Here is a 20,830-nt window from a genome sequence, read left to right as displayed (position 1 = left end):
GCGCAGGGAGAAAAACACAACAATGAATGAGACTGTCCGTGGAGCAGCTGGTGGATTTGAACTGAGACCTTTCAGTTAGCAGTCCAACACAAAAAGCAGGTCACAACCAGAATTCAGAGTTCCTTGTATTAAGCAGCCTGGCTGCTTGCATGGGGCTAATCAAGCAGGGAGGCTCCAGACATTTCCTTAACTTTCAAACAATGCAGCAATTCATTTTACTGACTTAATTTTTCAGTAATTTAACCACACCATAAGGCCTCCCTCACCCTGCCAACCTGTCTGAACCAACTCACAGCTGACCTTTCAAATCTGGTCGCAGACTCTAGTGAATTATGGTGCCAACCCCAAGGCTGCACATCTGGTGTTTTCAGTCCACCCCCAGAAAGAAAGAGGGGCCATCTCCTCTCACTATGCTTTACAGCCTCAGAAACCTGATGCAGGGGTAAGAGTCACAAAGGACTTGTTGGAAGTGAGTCTCAGTTTTATTGAAATGCAAAAAATGCTATTGCTTTATTATGACCATGAGCACTTTTTACATGTCTGTATACTAGGTTCAAGGACTGGTGGTAAAGTTCTCTACTGAGAAGTTAAAGATCAGTAGTTCAAACCTACGAGCCAGAAAGACGAGGTTATGCACCATCATAAAACTGATACCCTTGGAAAACCTCTGGAGCATCTCCCACTTTGTGCTATATGTTCCTTATGAGCTGGAATTGACTCCCTGACAATGGGTTTTATTGGTTGTTTCCAGATTCTAAGTGGGAATTTTATACACATTATTAATAGCATCTCTCTCATACACACACACACACATCTCCTATTTTAATTATCAAGAAGATAAAGAAGATATTGCATCCCTAGCTTCTGGTATACAAAAACACATTTAGCAAATGCAAGAAATGATAAACGAAAAATTTTTCTTGCATCATGTTACTGCCAGAGAAAACAGACAGAAATCAATAAATGTGAAAGACGAAACAGATCTCATTTTTAATTTTTGGGAAGAAAAAGTACCACCTCTAGAAAATGTAACTGAAGAATAAATCTTTCTACAATGCAACATTTCTATTTCAACTCTTCTTAAATCCCTGATTCCCCTAGAACAGCAAAGCTATGAATAGCAGGGAGTCAGTAAGCCTCATCCATTAGCCTCATTCATCAACACAAAGGAAAGAGTAAGCTCACTGCTCAGCAAAATTCCAAATAACCTCCGTCATGACGCTTCAAGCCTGTGTTAAAATTTGAAAAGGGCAAGAGTCTACCTGACAGACAGAAAAGACTTTATTTCCTGAAACTCACCACACTGGTCTTGATAAAGACCAGGATTTTAAAGGCCAAGAATTTAAAGTGGCTCCCAAACTAGATAGAGGTTTCCCACTGTACTTCTTTGGAAGCATAAATGTGTGACTAAGATTCAATAAGGAAACTCCAGTGGCTTTGCGGTAAGAAGTTGTACTGCCAACTCAGAAGCACGTGGTTCAAATCCACCAGCTGTTCCTCAAGAGAAAGATGGGCAATACCTTCTCTTGCGATTTATAGTCTCTGAAAACCCACTGGAGGGTCAGCTATGAGTCGGTTCGGACTTTAAGGACACATTAAAACAGTAACAACACACTGCTATTTAACTTTTATCATGAGTTGTAAAGCCACACAGCTCTTTGGTAGTAAGTACCAAGTAGTCCTAATTTACAGGTGCCCATCATTCCAGAATTGTCCTCCTGACTTTAAAAAAAATTCTTTATTTAAAAAATAAAGTGCCTTAAATTAATTTTCTTCCCATGATAAATTTATATGATTTAATTTGAACATACTTATTTTAATTCAATTCTTTGTCTAACTTTTTGTGCTTACAGCATTAACATTTTAATTATATGTAATTTTGTATCACTTCTACAAATTGTATCAATTTTTACAAATGAAAAGAATATTTTACTCATAAAGATAGAAAAGTTTGAGTAGAAATACGAACTTGCTTAATAATCTTCAGGAAGCCAATACAATGAAGACCACTGTCCTCATCAGTATTACGGAAATGACAAATAGCACTTACTGGCACTTCTCATACACCAACCATTACCCGATTTAATCCTCATGACCGTATAAAACCGATACCATTACCATTCCAATTCAACAGCAAGGGGACAGAGTCAGTGAAGAATAACTTGCCCAAAGTTACACAGCAAGTAAGTGGTACAGCAGGGACGAGCACATCAGCTGTGCCCCTCTCCAAGTTCATTACCATGATCAGCTGCTACAAATGCTAGAAAGGTCTTTTGTGCATTATGAGGAGCTCCAAACATGAGCTGAAAGCAACTCATGGGCAACTACCACCACCACCATGCATATATTATGGAATACATAACAAATGATTCAAAGAACAAAAATAGTTTGTAATATATGAGGTGAAGGACTAATCCACGAGGAATATCTATGTCTTCTCAAGATTTAATCAATGAATAAGAAATTAGACAAAGGAGAAAAATTGATGTCTCAGAACTGTGGTGTTGATAAAAGATAAAGTATCCCCCGGACTGCCAAAAGAACAAATAGAACTGAACAGAACATGAACTGCTAAAAGGACAAAGAAATCTGTCTTGCGAGAACTGATACTGGAATGCTCCTCAGATGCGAGGATGCCAAGATACGGTCTCACATCCTTTGGGTACTTGGTCAGGAGAAAACAACATGCTTGGTAAAGGAAAGGTCAGTGGAAAAGATGAAGACCCTCTGTGTGACAGACCAACATAGTGTCTGCAAAGGTGGGCAAATGTACAGCAGCGACTGTGAGCGGATGCAGTAAATCTGGACGGCGTTTTGTTCTTTTGTACATAGTCACTATAAATGGTAGTAGACTCAATGTCACCAAGCAACCCCAAGACTTAGCCATGTCTTAGTATTTCAGTACCTGGAGACTATTCATCTCATTCATATAAATCTCAAACCAATTTTAATGAGACTGTATTATATGACACAAAAGTAGACATCCTATTAGAGTCAAGATTTATGACAATAATTACTCCTCTCAGATCTCCTAGACATTATGTTATTCTGACACAGAAGAAAAGCAAGTTAGTTTGTCATTTTTTCAGGAAACTATTTTTACCACATTCTCTGTAGTTACATCAGCTTCGAGAAATTAAAAGCGTTACATCTTTTACTTTTAAAAAAATAGATGGCATATAACATCATATAATAAAAAAAATATAATGTTACTCTTTATATAATTTATGATGGACAGGTGGTATACACACATATAAACCAAGAGATGAGAATCAAGTTAAAAGACGAGGAAGGATAAGTATGTGGTTACAAAACTAGAAACAAAAGACTAGCTGTCAGAGTCAGTGTATTTCTTTTCTGCTCAATGTGATCCACTGGCCTGAAAGAATTTTGTGCAATGGCCTTGGAAAATGGTCCTACTAGAAAAGATTTCCAAAGTTTACAGATCACTGAAAAATGGAGGAGAAGGAAGAGAATGGAAAGCCTCTCGATTCTGTGTGCTACAGTTATGAAGCCTCTGTAGGCAGGGGCACTTCACTGAGGAGATGAGAGACTTGTAAGAGAAAAATGTTATGGGTAACGCCCCAAGTAACGTCAATAGACTAGACAGATCACTGATGGCCTTGGAGGTCAGTGTCAGAATCTGCAATTTCTTCTGCTGGGAAAAAAAGGATGCCCTGACCTATTCAGTTAAGCAAAGAAGAACACACACAAGTGATCAACCACAATGAACCCTCGTCAAGGTCCATGAATGGCCCTCAGCTCTTTCTGTGAGTCACTAGTCCAGTCTTTGGGTCTTAGGATCCTAGTTAAGACATGAAAGGAGAAACATTGAATTTGGCCTGCTAATACAATTCCCAGAGGAAATTTCCTTCCTACAGCTATTAAGACTTTATGAAAGTCAAAAATTAATTAAAGTAAGTTTACCTTTGATTAACTCACTTGCTTATTTTACCTACTTATTTTTATTCACCAATTTCAGAAAATCAAGTAATTGTAGTTTTATGTGTACAGGAAAAATAGAAGTACAAATGCTCACATAATTATTTTTATGTAATGATGCAAAAAAACTAGAAAACAAAGGTTTTTTGTTGCTTTGTATTCAATCACTCATTTAAATTCTGTTTAATAACATTAAATACAATTGATCGTTGTCATTTATTAGAATGTTTTATCAAAATCCTCAATGTTGATACAAAAATCCTTTTCCTTTCACCCTCCTTATCCATTCCTTATCTCTGCTCTCCTGTCCCTGGTTATTATCTGTATATATGAATCTTTCCTTCACTCCCTCACCCCATCAGCTGGACATCCTGTGCTGTACCCTGTTCCAGAACGCTAATTACAATACACACGAAGTCTGAGGATCCATTCATTTCAGACTGACCCTCCCTTCACTTGTTCTAATAAAATGCTCATTATCCATGCATTAATTTCCCATTTTTCTCTTCACCCTACAGAAACTAAATTTTACCTATCACATATTTTCTACTGGTTATATGATACATTGCACTTTTATATCAAAAATTCATTATATAAAGTATATGCAGAATATGTTTGCTTGTTTGTTTTCAGGTTATCTAACTTTTTTCCAAGGAGCCTTGACAGCACAGTGGTTAAGCATTTGGCTGGGACCCACAAAAGTGGTGATTTGAGCTCACCAGCTGCTCTGCAGGAGAAAGATGGGACAGTACGCCCATAAAGATTGCGAGCTTGGAAATCCTACGGGTAGTTCTACTCTGTCCTACAGAGTGGACCATTATGGGCTGAATCAACTTGTTGACAATGAATTTGGTTTTCAGTTAACTTTTTTCAAAGTCATTGTGTGTAGCTGGAAATAAATGGGTTATTCTTGAATATTATCTATACTGTTGATGGCATTAGTTGCTGAGTGGATTTTGACTCATGGTGCCTACACAGGTACAGAGTGTAACTCCCCATATGTAATCTGGCTGAAATCTCCATGGAAGCACATCACCAGGCCTTTTCCTCTGTGGTACTCCTGAGTGGGTTTGAACCCCTAAGCTTTAGGTTAGCAGGATAGCACAACCAATTGTGATACTTCGGGGCCTTCTTCTAAAAGATTATAAATTTTAGAAAGATGTTTGTAAAGGATTCAACATCAGTACAGTTGTGTGTGTGTGTGTGTGTGTGTGTGTGTGTGTGTGTGTGTTTACACACACAGAGAGGGGATTTTGGAAGTAAAGTATATGGTAACATCTAATATTACTCCCATCTTTACTTTGTGTCCCATTCAAATTTGAGCACATAAATGCAGCACCCAGAACAATCCCAGAGCACGGCAGGCATTCAAATACCCCTTAAATGAATGAACATTTTCCCTTGCCAGAAACCTTTTACACTTGACAATTCAATCCAACCTGTGTCAAATCATTCCCATTTCTCATAACAGTACAATTATGACAGGTTGGCATGCCAGCTTGAGAGCCGCGGTAGAAAAATTCTTTGGAAATGGAAGTAAAAAGTAACTGGAGTAGGTGACTGAGAGGCAGAATATATTTGCAGCCAAAAGCAATATTTAAGGCAATTTCCACTCAGCTCCTTTTTAGCTAACAACATTTCCTATCTTGGATGGCATACAAAGGCAAAATGAATAGGGAGATAGGAGCAGGGCATGAAAGGTAAAGGCTCAGAAAGTAGTGTAGTTAAATCACAGTGATTTGAATTGCGTGGGCCAGAATTGTAGACGTCACATCCTCAACACACTGACTGAAACATGGAAGCTAAATAAACAAAGCACAAGAAACAGAGACTTTAAAGAAATAAAAGGAGCTTACCTGCTTTAGAACTTCAACTAAAACTAAACAAAAAATGAAATCTACTGCTAAATCCCTCCTCTCAAGAAGATAATCTCTTTCTCGTTGCTGTTCATCCCTGAAACAAGAATCCAAAATTAGGATTGCATTAAGACTGTAAATTTTTAACTTGTAGCTGTCTATATTTCTTACTGCCTTCTTTAGTGTGCTACTTGCTTGTTAGGACAAATAATAACAGATTCCGTGTGTGCAGTCTACACGTTCTCATGTTCTTTCTCTTTTCATGAGTTGGCTGTTCAGCTGCACAGTCCACTAATATATCTGTCAGAAAGTAAACCTTATCTGAAAGGACTGCTTATGAGGAAGAGAGATTCTAAACTTCTTTTCAAAGCCTATCACTATTCCTTAGATGATTAGTATTTATTATTATTAAGAATTGCAACAAAAAACATTCATTCTTCTAAACGAAAATACATCACCGGGTGGGCTTTTTACAAACTTAAGTGAAAGCATCACAAGTGGCATCTACTGAAAGCCAATATTAAACTATAGTACCATCACGGAACACAACTAAATATTTTATGCAAAGTATACAAATAGATGTGTTTTTTCTATAAAACATCTATTCCAGAAGTTTTATGTGAAGTAAGGCCATCAGCTCCCTGAGAAATGTCAAAAAGGAGAAGACAGGCTCTTGTGACAAACAAGAAAAGTATTATGATATTACAAATAAGAATTTTGGCAATCAAACTATATCCCAACACTGGCTTTTCTTCACAATATTGATCTTTGAGTATTTCCTCAACTTCTTTGATAACGAGAAGGCTTCTGACTGGACTACTGAAATGATGCTCCTGAAATCAGTTTCAGTCCCCGATTAGTCCCTCTGGTGGTCTAGTGGTAAGATCGTGTACTGCCAACCCAAAGGTACAATGCTCAAATCTACCAACTGCTCCAAAGAAGATGCCTATCTTTCCCTTGGGATTTACCACCTCTGAAAACTCACTGGAGCATCAGTGTTTTGGTTCTGACTCAATGACACATAACAACAACAAAACAGTCCCACTGATGAATATTGTTAGAGCTGCAGCTACTAAGTGGTACCTTTCTTTGAATGACAGACCTCACAAGTACCTTCATAACAAACACAATAATTTTTTTCATAGAAAAACAAAATGCATCCTAACTGGTAACTCCATGGCCCTCTATGACACCTTTTACTCAAAAGGGTTAGATTCCAGGCAGAACAGTGGAAAAATACATCACATACCCCTTAGATTTTGTGCTGGAACGAGGTCTATACTCGTAAGATTCATCTTCAGTTCCATTCTGGCGTCTATACCAATCAAACAAGGTGCGAAGCAAGGAGGGGAGACAGTGCTCTGCTACTGAGCTCATAGAGCTTATCACCTGAAAACAAATGAACATCAAACATCACAGGAGAATAAAATACAACACCATGCTCCTAATTCTTGGAAATCTATTAGTAACTGAAATATAAGTGCAATTTTTAAGTGTCAGGGATTTAGATAAGTAATAGAGTACAGTCAGCTAAATTTCATCCACTATTAAACTTTATAAAATCTTTTCTGTTTAACTCAGTGGCTCCAAATCATTCTCCTGGCTTCATAAACCAGTCCAGTTTCACCAACATGCTCATCAACAGCATCCCTCATTAAACCCACTGAAGAAGATTCCAGGAAAGCTACTATGCATAATATGGAAAAAAATCCTGTCTACTTCCTGACCCTGCCATCTAATCCATTCTCCTGTGAACAAAAGAATCTCAAAAATGTTTCCACTACAATGGATGAAGAGCTGCAGAAACAGGGAAGAGTACATTATGTTAACACGATAGGGAAATCTCCAATTTACTCTGCACTGTTTTGACACAGAGTGAAGACAGAATTTTAACTACTTCTCATTTCCACAAATTAACATGCAAGAAATTAAGAAATTTGATGCAAATAAGTGCGTTAGAGCTTAGACAATAAAAAGTGGACAGCGTCATGATAAGAGGAAGGAATAAATTGTGACTCATTTGGAGACACTGGTGAGACTATCTGAATTCAAGGTGAGTATTACAGATTCACTTCATGAATGAACATATTTGTCTTCTGAGGTGGTAAGAGTCACTTGTCAGCAACCTGCATAATCATCCTTTATGTTGAGGACTCCAAGGAAACACCTGGCCCGTCACAAGAATTTCTGCTTGTGTGATCCAACCCACTGCTAATTACTATTTTAATAACTAGTGTACACTGAAACATGCAGCACTTTGCTTTTATTAACAGAAAAACTACGGGAGCAGAGGGTTTGAAGGATTCTTTCCGCTATATGCCTATAGGAGTTGTTTCCATTTTTGTTAAGAGTGGAAGCTTTGGTTCAAACTCACAGCAATGCTAAGCACAACAGAACAACAACATCAAGTTCTCTGTCATCCTCATAATTTTCCTCCTTTCTATTCTCTAACTTCAGGTCTTTGGAAATTTCATTACACTACTTGACTTTGTATCCTGAAACCGTCCTTTGAAATCTGTTTGGCTCTTTTATATCATCATTTCCTCAACTGACTATTTCCATTAGTCTGTTAAGTTTCAGTGTCTCTTACTTCCACTTCGGGGTTGTTGTTGTTTTTTTCTTTCCTGTATTTTCAATGATCTTTTGCTACCTTCATTTACAAAATATTTTCCGTCAACCCACTACTCAACTGACTGCTGGTCATTAGTGTGCAGTAAGTCTAATCCATTACTAAGATGATGAGATATACTCAAGGTCACACGTTGGCATGCATGGACTTAGTTCCTCTTTTTCTTTTTTACAGCTTCAATATGAACTGATACATAAGCAAATGGAGGCCTGTTCCCCAGATGGCTCCTGGCATTGTTTTGATTGATGGTAATGAACTACTCCATCACCTTTTTTCCCCACAGATGTAGTTGATTTGATTTCTGTACAGTTATCTGGCAAAGTCCAAAGGTACAGCCACTGTTTATGTTGCTTAAATAGCTATTTGCAATGAACAAGTTATTCATCTTGCAAATAATAAGCTGAAAACTCCAACTTTGTTTCAAATTGGAAACCGTATTTTCCAACTATTTTTTTTCCAACATCCATATTCTAATCACCAGTAATTATCATTGCATCTTGACTGAATTTCTGATCACTTTCAGCTCACACTGGTAAAAATCTTTCATTTTATCATTTTTTACATTAGTGGTTGATGTACAAATTTGAATAATAGTTAAATGGTCTATTTTATAAGCAAATAGATATCCTATCACTGACAGTTTTATTATTTCAGTATACATCTTGAAATATTCTTTTTGATGATGAATGGGACAGTCATCTCTGACATAGTCGACTATACAACTGTCAGATCAAAATCTCGCAGAATTTTTGTAACAGAGAACTTGTTCTATGTGTCATTAAGTTGCTTTTGACTCAGTGACCTTAAGTACAACAGCACTGAACTCTTCTTTATCTTGAGCCAATTTCACTGTCTCCGACAAATCTACCCTTATTCTCCCAGTCACTGGGTCAATCCATCTCATCCAGGGTCCTCCTCTCTTGCACTGTCCTTCCATACTTCCAAGCATGATGTCCCTCTCCAAAGACTGGTCTCTCCTGGCCACATGCCCAAAGTATGTGAGGCAGAGCTTCAAAATCCTAGCCTCCAAGAAAGCTGGTTTCCCTCTCTCCAGGAGAGACCCTTCTCGTGTATGGTTTTCCTGAAGATCAGTGACTAATTACTAGCATAAGCATCAGGATCACCTAAGGATTTGCAGTAAATTATAAGTGGTAGAGCCCCACTCTTGGTGATCTTGTTTCAGAAAAAGTGTAGTGAAATGCAGAACAGTTATTTTGGTAAAGTCAACACCAGAGGACTCTAATCAATCCTCTTTGTCTACTCAATTAGAGCCACATGAACATTATCTTCTATTAGTTGAGGACAGCAGTAAAAGAATACGGGATGACAAAAGAAAGCAACTATGGGTTATTGGTTTTGGCAAAGTAATATTTAGTTGTCCTAAATCTTGGTCAATACTAACATAAAATAACATTTGGTCTAACATTTTTAATCATGATGAGAGGAAAGAATTGTTAGTAGTAGAAAAGCATCAACACTGATTTTTATATATTAGTATTCTATATACTGATTCTGACAGAGTTAATAGGGGGAAAAGTTCTAAGATAAAATATTATTATGTAAAAATTATTATGGCTGGCTCTCAAGGGAAGACTGAGGTATATAATTAGAAACTGAGGAAAAATTTCAAAGGGCACAGTGAAGACAGTAATAGTCTAAAGCAGAAGTTCTAAAATGGTAAATGAGCTGAAAGCCATAAAGTTCATAGCTTACTGTACTTAACTTTAAAAACAAAAACAAAAAGACAAAAACAACAAATTTATCAACTCCAATATTAATTTAGTGTGTCAAGATATGAAGGGATAAGAAGCAAATTAAAGGAACTTATTTATTACTACATACGTCAGGCCTATTAGGACCAACATTTTCCTTTCAGGAAAAAAATATTCACCATCATCTGATTTATTTGTCAAAAATGTTCCCCCAAAATTGACTTACCTGGTCAAACTGCAGATCTTCACCTCTCTGAAGAGATCTGGACAACAGTTTCTCCTACAATGAAGAGGGGAGAAAAGGTCTAAGTTGGTTCTGTGTGTATTTTCCCTTGTAATCAGGCTGTTTGAAAAGGAAGGCAAGGCACTCCCCCGCCCAGGGTCCCACTCTTGTGGGGGCGTGAGAAGCACAGTTTCAGCACTTAGAGATCAGAAAGGGAGCTTGGTGGTTTTGTGGTAAGGAATTGTGCAGCCAACCCAAAGGTAAGCGGTTTGAATCCACCAGCTGCTCTTCAGTAGAAAGATGGGCAATCCCCTTCCATGAGACTTCTTGCCTTTGAAAAGTCACTGCTGGGTCAACTATGAATCAGTTCTGGCTCAAAGATACACAAAAACTAGATCATAAACTTAAATGCTTATTCTCTACTGTATAGATATCAAAAGCTCAAAAAGTTCAAAAGCTACCAGCATGAGCTCACTGACTCACTCATTCATTTAGCAAGCCTTAAATGGCAAGTGCCCTGATTGGGCTGTGCGCCCAGTGGTCCTGATCTGAGGGCTGGCTTGACCACCACTAGGTGAATGCCCCACACTTGATTATTTAAGACCTCTGTTTCAGCATCTTCATCTAAAAACATGAGTGCCATGGCCAAATGCTAGCAATAACACTATGCAGTTTTGTTTAAGAAGAAATAGGGTGGGAGGAACCTTCTATTTTTCTCTACATACAGTATTCCTAAAACCAAATAAAAAGCCCAAACCTGTTGAGCTGTATGAAGCTTATAATGGCTATTTTTAGCCTTTCTTATACCTTTGGGTAGCCTAAACCCTTCAACCAAAGTGGTAAAGAGCCAAGTGGGTTTGGCCCCTATGGCAAATCTTCTAGAAACAATTGAAAAGAACTAGCCAGGGCAATGACTTGAACCAATGCCTTAGAAAGACAGTTTATTTCTTCAAAATTTCCCCTTAGTTATTGTATGACTTAGATGTAGACTACCTGCTGAGGAAATTCTCATTTGATCGTTTCCTAGAGTGGAAGTGTGATTGAGAGTGCTAATTACAGACAAGACGCAAGTGAAGCACAGTAGACATGAACTCTGTACTTGAAGGCACTCTAGTGGAGCAGCAGTTAAAGCACTTAACTGCTAACAGAAAGGTCCACATAGACTAGCTGCTCTGCAGGAGAAAGATGACACACTCAGCTTCAGTAAGGCTTTACAACTTTGGTTAATTCTGTAGGGCAGTTCTGGTCGATCCTATGTGCTATCTGTGAGGCAGGATCAACGCAACAATAGTGGGAGTGGGAAAGTATTTCAACAGTTTATTCCATAAACTACCAGCTCAACATACTATGAGCTGAGCACTTAACTGCCCTATGCAGCCACCCAGCAGTATCTGCAAGGATACCAAACTCTGTTGATGCTCAAGTCCTTTATATAAAAATGACACTGTTGCTGTTAGGTCCTATCCAGCTGACTCCACCTCACAGGGACTCTATGCACAACGGGCTGCAATCCTGCCCTGCTCTGTGCCTTCCTTACAATGTCTGTTGTGCATAAGCCCAACGTTGTAGCCACCTCACTGGGGGTCTCCATGCATGATCTGACACTCACTTATCCAAGCACGATGTCATTTTGCAAGGACTGATCCCTCCTGATATAATGCCCAATGGTGGTAAGATAAGATCTCACCATTCTTGCTTCTAAGAAGCACTCTGGCTACACGTCTTCTAAAACAAATGGCACAGAATTTAAATATAACCCATGCATACCTCCAAAATGCTAGATAATATGTAATAACTAATACAATGAAAATTCCACGTCAGTAGCACTTTATGTTCGCTCTCAACCTTGGAAACCTTGCCAAAGTACTGAAGAGCAATGGTGTCACTTTGGAGACTAAGGTGCATCTGCCACAGGCCATGATCTTTGCAAACACTTGTTATGCATCAGAGAGTTGGACAATGACGAGGAAGGATAGAAGGAGAACTGATGCCTTCAAGCTGTGTTGCTGGAGAAGAGTATTGAGGGTACCATGGACTGACAAGAAAACAAACAGATTCATCCTGGACAGGGTTAAACCAGGCTGCTCCTTGGAGGCAAGGATTCTGGGGCTTCATCTGACATACTTTGGACATGTTGTAAGGAGGGACAGGTCCTTGGAGAAGGACATCATGCTTGGGAGGGTGGAGGGACAGTGCAAGAGGGGAAGACCCTCTATGAGGTAGACTGATTCAGTGACTGGGGTAATTGGGATGGGTGTGTCAGAGGCAGTGAGACTGGCACAGGACAGAGCAGGGTTTAGGGCTGTTTTACATAGGGTCACTATGAGTCGCAAGCGACTCGATGGCACATAACAACAACAACAACTCAGCCTTAGAGGGATTGCTCTGTTCACTTAACTGCTTTTCAGGAGTCATTTTCCCCCCAAAATACTTTTCAATCCATGGTTGTTTGAATCTGCAGACAAAGAAACCATGGGTATGTGCCCTACAGAGTCAGTTTTGCATTTGTTTTGAAAGTAGAAATTAATTCTAACGTTGTTGTTGTTAGATGTAGTCACGTACAGCACACAGCAACCCTAAAAACAAGAGACCTGACCTAAGCTGTGCCATACTCGTCATCTGATTTGAGCCCATTGCTGTAGTCACTGTGTCATTCCATCGGGCTGCAGTGGGAATCTTCTGCTGTCAACTTTTTCAAGAACGATAGCCCTTTCTAAGGAACAGCCCCCCCTAGCAACATGTCCGAAATATGACAAACAAAGCTTTATCATCCTTGCCTCTAAGGGGTACTCCGGCTGTGCTTTTTCTAGACATAACTGTTCATTCTCTAGGATACTGACTGCTCTCCTCCAACACCACAATTTACGAGTAAATGGAGGCCAATAACCTTTCACAAACATACATATTTGCTTATGCACAAGCAAATACAAAATCAAAAAAAGCCTGCATCTAGTGCAATTGGGAGGCACAGGAATGCACAATGACATGAAGAAAGAAGAACCTTTCTTCTTGAAGAAAGAGCACATCCTTTCAATCCAGGTTCCAGAACTGGAAAACTCCTAGAAACCAGGAAACAGAGAGAGAAACCTTCTTCTAGAACCAACGCTCTTGAATTTGAAAATTTTTTAAAACTTCACCAAACTCAAACTCGCCGCCACTAAGCTGGGATTTCCAAGACTTTAAATCACACGGAAGAAGACTGTTCATCTTGCTCCTGCAAAGCCACTGAGGGACTGGAGGCACCAGTGGATCTGAACCAACAGAGGAGGACCTTTGGTTTGCAAGTGCAACTGGCTGTGGATGAGGCCACCAGAGCTAAGTGCCTGGGTACTACTGCTGAACATTCTAAAAGAGATCATAACAGAAGGTACTAGATAAAACTTGAGGAAAATGTGGAAGGAATAAAACCCAACAAACAAATATGGCCAGGTTTGCTGGCTAATGAATCAGAGGCCCTCTGAATTCTAGAATCCCCAAGATTCCGGCCCTCAGTCACCCTTTGAACTTGGAACAAAGCTCACTTCTGTGGCTCATCTTTCAGTCAAACAACAGATGGATCTTTGAGGTGAACAATAACTCCAGGGAAGCACTCAGTCCTTAGAACAAGCAAGCAAACAAGATCAAAAGGGAAACATTTGCCCAGGGAGAAAGCTCAGAAGAAGGGGGAGATGAGAAGAATTAGCAGAAAAGAGAATTACAGGCAGGAACTAAGAAGTGTATGGTTATACTATGGGTATTGTAACTAATGCCATAAAACAAACTGTAGAAATAAAATACCTAGAAAGAACTCTAATCAAGGGTATAAAAAGGCATTATACAATGAAAACTACAAAGCAGTGGAGGAAGAGATTAAAGAAGACTTAAATAAAAGGGAAGCTCCTCCATGTTCATAGATTAGCAGATATCACACACTGTTAAGCCATCAACATTATCCCAAGCAAGCTCTAGAGTTAATGTTGTTTCCATCAAAATTCTAGAATTTCTGGTCACCATCTATGGTGAGTTTTTTAAACTACTAATCAAACATTTCTACTGCTTATCTTAACCTTGAAGAAATGTTACTCTTTTTTTTCTTTTATTTTGTGTGTATTGTCAAATCGTATCTGACTGGTACAGGAGGAGATGGCCCCCTCCTTCTCCAGTGGACTATCTGGTGGATTTGAACCACGTACCTCTGGGATTGCAGTGCAGCTTCTTGCCACTAGGCCACCAGAGCTCCCTAAGAAATGTTATCTTATTCATCCTTTGTACACCACTCATTAGGGAGCTCTGGTGGTGTAAGGATAAGAAGCTTCACTGCAGTCCCAAAGCCAAGGGGTTCAAATCCACCACTTGCTCTGCAGGAAGACGGGCAATCTCCTACCGTGTGCTTAACTGCATCTGAAAACCCACTGGAGGGTCAGGTACCGGTTGGTTCTGACTCAACAGCACACATGACCATGACCACCACCACCGATCAGTCAGGTTGTCAGGCTGTGGGGTCTTGTGCGTTTGCTGTGATGCTGGAATCTATGCCGCCAGTATTTACAATACCAACAGGGTCACCCGTGGTGGACACGGTTTAGTGGAGCTTCCAGGCTAAGTCAGACAAGGAAGCAGGTCTGACGATCCAGGTTCTGGGATAATGAGCCCCTAAAAATTCTAGAATCAACAATGGAATGTTGTCTGATAACAGTGCCATGGGTGAAGCTGTGAGGCTGGAAGACAGTCAGAACACGGCAACAATGGGTTAAGCACAGCCAAGACACTGAAGATGGTGTAGGGCTAGGCAGGGTTTCTTTCTTTTGTTAATAGTTTAAAAGTATTATATTTTAGGGCATTATGTTTATCTTAAGAGTACAGAATGAGGGTTGCAGAGTGTATTATGATTGGGGTGGGGGTGAAGCTGGGGCGTGTGTGTGGGATTGTGTACCAAGGAAGGAGTTTTGCTTTTCGGGGGGGGGGGTACGGTGGTGGGGAGAAAAGTGCAACAATGAATGAATGGAATTCCAAAATCTCTGCAGATGTTCACTGAAATGAAAAATAAATTAATTTAAAAAAAATAGTGTTGCTCTAAATGAAAGAGGGCTGACGCTGGCAGTTCACACCACCACCACTAATAAGGTTTCTAGTTTATTTATCTTAATAAACACATTAGGTCTTTTGGAGCACTTCAAATAATCCTAACCGTTAACTTTTTTTTTAATTGTGATTTTAAAGAAAGTTTACAGAATGGTTGGGTTTTCCTTCACTGTGGCACATTTTCCTTCCTCTCCCTCTCTTCGCTGTCCCCTAATCCACCTCATGGTCTACAGTGGATGTATGTTGTCATACATATAATGCCTAATCAAATATTCCTTTCAGTCAGTTCCTCCCCTCATCTGGTTCTGTAACATTTCTTTTTTTAAAATTTTATTTTATTAATTTTAACGTTTACAGAGATTTATATTTAACGTTTACAGAGATTTTGCATTTCCATTCATTGTTGCATTTTTCTCCCTGTCTACCCCTCCCCCCCAGTTCACTCCTCTCCTTGAAAAGTAAAAGAAAAATTCCTTCACTGGTATACAATCTAGCCCCCCTCGCCCACAAGTATACCACTATGCAACCTTCTTTCTGGACTCTTGTCATTACCATAACACCCTATCTTATATTGCTTTTAATCTGTTCTCTCCCTCATCTGTTTTCAATGCAGTATACATAATTTATCCAGTTTTTCTCAGTCTCACCCTGACCCTGATGTCAGTCCTATTCTACAACTGTGGCACTATGTGTAATGTTTCTTGTAGGCCTCTCTCCCTGGATGCAAAGATGGTTAAGGTTTGTTTTTCATACTTAGCGCGTCTAGCTAAGTGAGGCTATTCCCTGGAGAGGCACACCATGATTGGAAAGATGGAGGGTCAGCAAAGGAGAGGAAGACCTCCAACGAGACGGACTGACACAGTGATTTCAGCAATGGGCTCTGTGTGTCAGAAACGATGAGAATGAGACAGGACAGGGTAGGGTTCAGGTCAGCTGTTCACAAGGTCGCTATGAATCATACTCTACTCGACACCACCTAACAGCAACATTGGTTCTACTTCTACTGTTTCTTTTCTGCCTAAATTCTGTGTAAGCAACTCACACTCACTGTGGTTGAGTCAGAATTGACTCATAGCTGACCCCTGTGGCAGGTTTTCGGAAGGCCATAAATCGTATGGGAGGAGATGCCCATCTCTTTCTAGGTGAGCTGCTGGTTGATTAGAACCGCCAGAGACAACACCTTCAGGTTAGCAGCTCAACTCCCTGCAGACTAAACCATCAGAGCTCCAAATTTATTGTTGTTGTTGTTGTTGTTATGTGCCATTGAGTCACTTGTGACTCATCGCAACCCTATGTACAACAGCCCTGAAACCTGCTCTATCCTGTGCCAATCTTATTGCCTCTGACATACCTTCCCTCCCTACCCCAGTGACTGCATGATGTCCCTCTCCAAGGACTGGTCCCTCTCCAAGGACTGGTCTCTCCTTGTAACCTGTCCAAAGTATGTCAGACGGAGCTTCAGAATCCTTGCCTTCAAGAACAGCCTGGTTTCATCCTCTCTAAGACAATCTGTTTGTTCTCCTAGCAGTCCATGGTATAGTGAATGCTCTTCGCCAGCACAACACAAAGGCATCAATTCTCCTTCTATCATCCTTAGTCACTGTCCAGCTCTCTGATGCATGGCAAGTGATTATGAAGACGATGGCCTGGATTAGGCGCACCACAAATTCTATACAGTAGCTAAACAGTTTGTTTCAATCTCTTCTTTATACTGTCCAACTACGGTGCTATCTATTGTAATAAAATTCATCACTCTTTGCAATTGATCCAAACATTTGTGTTTTGTTTAATTCCTTCCTTCTTCCTCATTATACAGTCTAATCACATAGAACTAATTGTATTATAAATATCCCTCATGTACTACAAGTGCAAAAAAATTTGCATTTTTATTATAAATTAGGCTATTGTCATATTACCAACTTGCAGAATATTCTAGTTATCCTTTTATTTCATTTCATTATTCACTATTTCATCCCTTTATTTTATCTGTCTTAACAATTCCCACTGGCAAAGTCTATTTCTGTTCTTGTGGTCACCTGAAGTTACTTATTAGAGTGGATTAGAAAGTTTTACAGCTTCCCAGACAACTACTAATCAGTCCCTTATCATACATATTTTTTTTTTCCATGTACATTATTTCCTGAGGAAAATTTATATAATGATGATTAATACCAAAGTCAAGAAAATCCTTCTGACTTACTCACCAAGGGTTCAGCCATTACAACTTCAATTTTCTTTTCAGCTTGAATAGCAAATTCGGCAAAGAGGCTCTTGATAACATATTCACCAGGTTTGACATCCGGGTCAATCGTAATGTTGGACATGATGATATTCTTTTTTTCCCAAGTGGAATGGAAATTGGAAGAAGTGCAGTACTTATTTACTTTGGTGACTGGTGCTGAAGCTAAAAGTAAAACAAACAATCATTGTCATTTTCAACTCAATGAGCCTACCATAATCAACCTATTTAACAAACCACCGTTCCCTACACCACCTTCTAGCAATCCCAAAACCTACTCACATACTCTACTTTTTTGTCTGTTGTCTTGCCACCTTCTATCATACTACATATTTGAGTTAAAGACTGTTTGTTATGCCTTTTCTGTTCACTGATGTTGTCTGAGTGCCTGGACCAGTGCCTGACAATGGAGACGCTGTTCAACAAACATCTATTAAATGAGTGAATGGGATAAACTCTAACCAAACAGTCAAGTGCAATGAAAGGGGGGGGGGGGCACACACATGAAAGAATTTAAATTGGCTTAGTGGCAAAAGACTGTAAAGATGGTATTCTGGGAAGAAGCAGCTTGCTCTGAAGAAGCTTTGCCTGAACTTAGACTTACTTAATGACGACAACGTGTCAGGAACTGAACGCAAATGGCTTGTGTGACTGAACTTGGGAACTGCGGCACCCAGATGGTAGACAATGAGAGAATTATCAGACAGAAATCAAATCACACAGGATCTGCTAGGACTTTATCAGGAAATTAAAGTTTATTCCAAATCCAATTCAGATCTAGTGGAAGGTACTAACTTGAGAGGGACGTGATCTGGTTTCTACTGATCTCCCTGGCTATTTACTGAAGAATGGATTGCAAGAGGACCCTTGTAGAACCAGGAGAGTCATTACAGAAATCCTGGTGAAATGCTCAGCAGTGAGACCAAGATGACAGAAACAAAAACAGGGAAGGAGAGGCTGTGAGATGCCATACGTTCATGATTAGATACCAGGGTGAGGGACAGGGATAAACAATGCCTCATGAGATTTGATTTTTTTTTTTATTTGAATCACTGAAAGGATGATGGTGCCCTTTATTCAGATGGGAATGACACAGTGCCTGGCAAATGGTAATTCACACCAGGCTTGATACCAAACGATCAACATCACCACATATTGCCTGGCTCCTCTTGACACTCTGCACTGTCCATGTGACTGTCATCTAACATTTATCCAGCCACCTGAGTGTTCTAATCAGAAGCATAACATTGACCTTCTCATCTTCTGACTTCCCATCCTCTAATATATGCCATCACAATGGCACAAAATGTTCATGGGAAACAAGCAAGTTTTTACTTATTTATAACACTTGTACTAAACAAAAGAATGCCAGTCTCAAACAATTATTCTGTCAACTGGGGTGGTGGGGGAGGACACGGACAAAACTCATCCTCTCAAAATAGTATGTCAATACACATAAGCTTATAAAAATATAAAGACTACTATAATCTCTTAATGGTGCAAGTAAAATAACTACCTTTGTATCCTTTCAACTTATAATACATTTTAAGGTCTGTATTACAGAATTAGAATTGTATAATAAAAACAATTCAAAACAAAAATTCACAGTTCTTTGAATACAATACACATTATTCATTTTAAACAATAATCTGCTTGTTCACTCAGTTTCAGGAACCAATTGTGCATTATTAAGGAAGGGATCTGTTAACAACTGCCATTGTAGAAAGGGAGGAGATCTTATATGTAAGGAAAAAAATTATTTTAAATTGGTAAGTCTTCAATACTATGTCATTATGTTTAATTACTTTGACAGTCAGAGTACAAGGAATACTCAGCTGTTTTCAGACTTTTACTTTACATTTTAGATTTATAAATGAGGATAATACATTTTTTAAAATTTTACTTTAGGTGGTTGTTATTAGATGCTCTTGGGTCAGACTTGCATTGAGTAGTAATAGTTTTCCTTTAATTAAAAATTTTAAGCATATAACTGAATAGATTTTTCTCTATTTTCTTCCTAGCTTTAAATTTGCAGTAAATAGAACTAAACAAGAATCCATATATACACTGTTGGTGGGATTGTAAAGTGGTACAATCACTCTGGAAGGCAGTTTGGCACTTCCTCAAAAAGCTGAAAACAGAAATTCCATATGACCCAGCTATTCCACAGCTTGGAATATACCCCGAGAAAATGAGAACTGAGGCACAAACGGAGATTTGAACATGTTCATAGCAGCATTAGTCACCATCACAAAACAGGGAAACAGCCCACATGTCCAGCTACAATCGAACAGATTGAGAAGTTATGGAACATTAAGCATGCAGAAGCAATGATTTTGAAAATCACTACCTAACTTGGGAGAGACTCTAAGTGAACTAATTCAGTCCCACAGGACTAATACTGTATAAGATTATTACTGTAAAAATAGGTAACTCGTAAAACATGTATCTAAAGGGAGGATGTAAAGGGGGGAGAGCTGAGAGATGAAGATAAGGGGCTTTATTATAGGGTTACAAAATTTAATGGGTGGATAGAAGGGTCGGAAAGGAAATGGGAAAGATCTGGTGTGAAAATGTATACAAACTTTGTAAGTAAAGTAGTGTAAAATAACATTTCTTAAAATAAGGAAAAATGTTATCTCATAGGAAAAAAGAATCCTTATAAAAAACTCTGGTAGTTAATTTCTACCCTTTAATGAGGTAGAAACTCTATAAATGGACATTTTTATCCTTTATTTTCTTTTAAAAAATTTATTTAATTACCAATGTCTAAAATAACTTGTTTGCATGTTTTTACCATCTAAAGCAAAATATAAGCAAATATTTCTATATATAATAGCTTGATATTTTAAGAAATATCTTTCAACAAGTCAAACTTTTTAATAAATTCTTTTATTTATATCTTTTCAAAATAAAAGTATTTCAAGTTTTGTTGTTGTGTACCACAGAGGTGGAACCGACCCATAGAGGCAGTTAATCTCACACGAGGAGACTGCCCATCATTCTCTTGCAGAGCAGGTGGTAGCCTCGAAAAACATGTCTTTGGGATTGCAGCGCAGCTTCTTGCCACTAGGCTACTAATATTTCAAGTTTAGAAAGCAAAGGTTTTTCTATAAAAAACAAACTGGAGACGGTTTTCTTTAAATAGAGTAGTCATTTATTTAAATT

General features: G+C 38.9%; 1 protein-coding gene across 1 annotated transcript in view; it reads right to left on the bottom strand.

The window, feature by feature from the left end:
• Positions 1-17,747, bottom strand: part of FRYL (FRY-like) — a 174,800-nt gene extending 157,053 nt beyond the window's left edge. The window contains exons 1-4 of the mRNA XM_006894156.1: positions 17,628-17,747; positions 10,366-10,419; positions 7,048-7,187; positions 5,799-5,895 (exon numbers count right to left, since the gene is read on the bottom strand). Coding sequence (XP_006894218.1) covers positions 5,799-5,895; positions 7,048-7,187; positions 10,366-10,419; positions 17,628-17,747 — 411 coding nt within the window. The remainder of the gene's footprint in view (positions 1-5,798; positions 5,896-7,047; positions 7,188-10,365; positions 10,420-17,627) is intronic.
• Between the last annotated feature and the right edge of the window lie 3,083 nt (positions 17,748-20,830).

Source organism: Elephantulus edwardii, unplaced genomic scaffold, assembly GCF_000299155.1.
Source record: "Elephantulus edwardii isolate Elephantulus edwardi_28Jun2011 unplaced genomic scaffold, EleEdw1.0 scaffold00137, whole genome shotgun sequence".
Taxonomy (NCBI): domain Eukaryota; kingdom Metazoa; phylum Chordata; class Mammalia; order Macroscelidea; family Macroscelididae; genus Elephantulus; species Elephantulus edwardii.
Note: the sequence above shows the minus strand (reverse complement) of the source record. Positions and strands in the feature narration are given on the sequence as shown.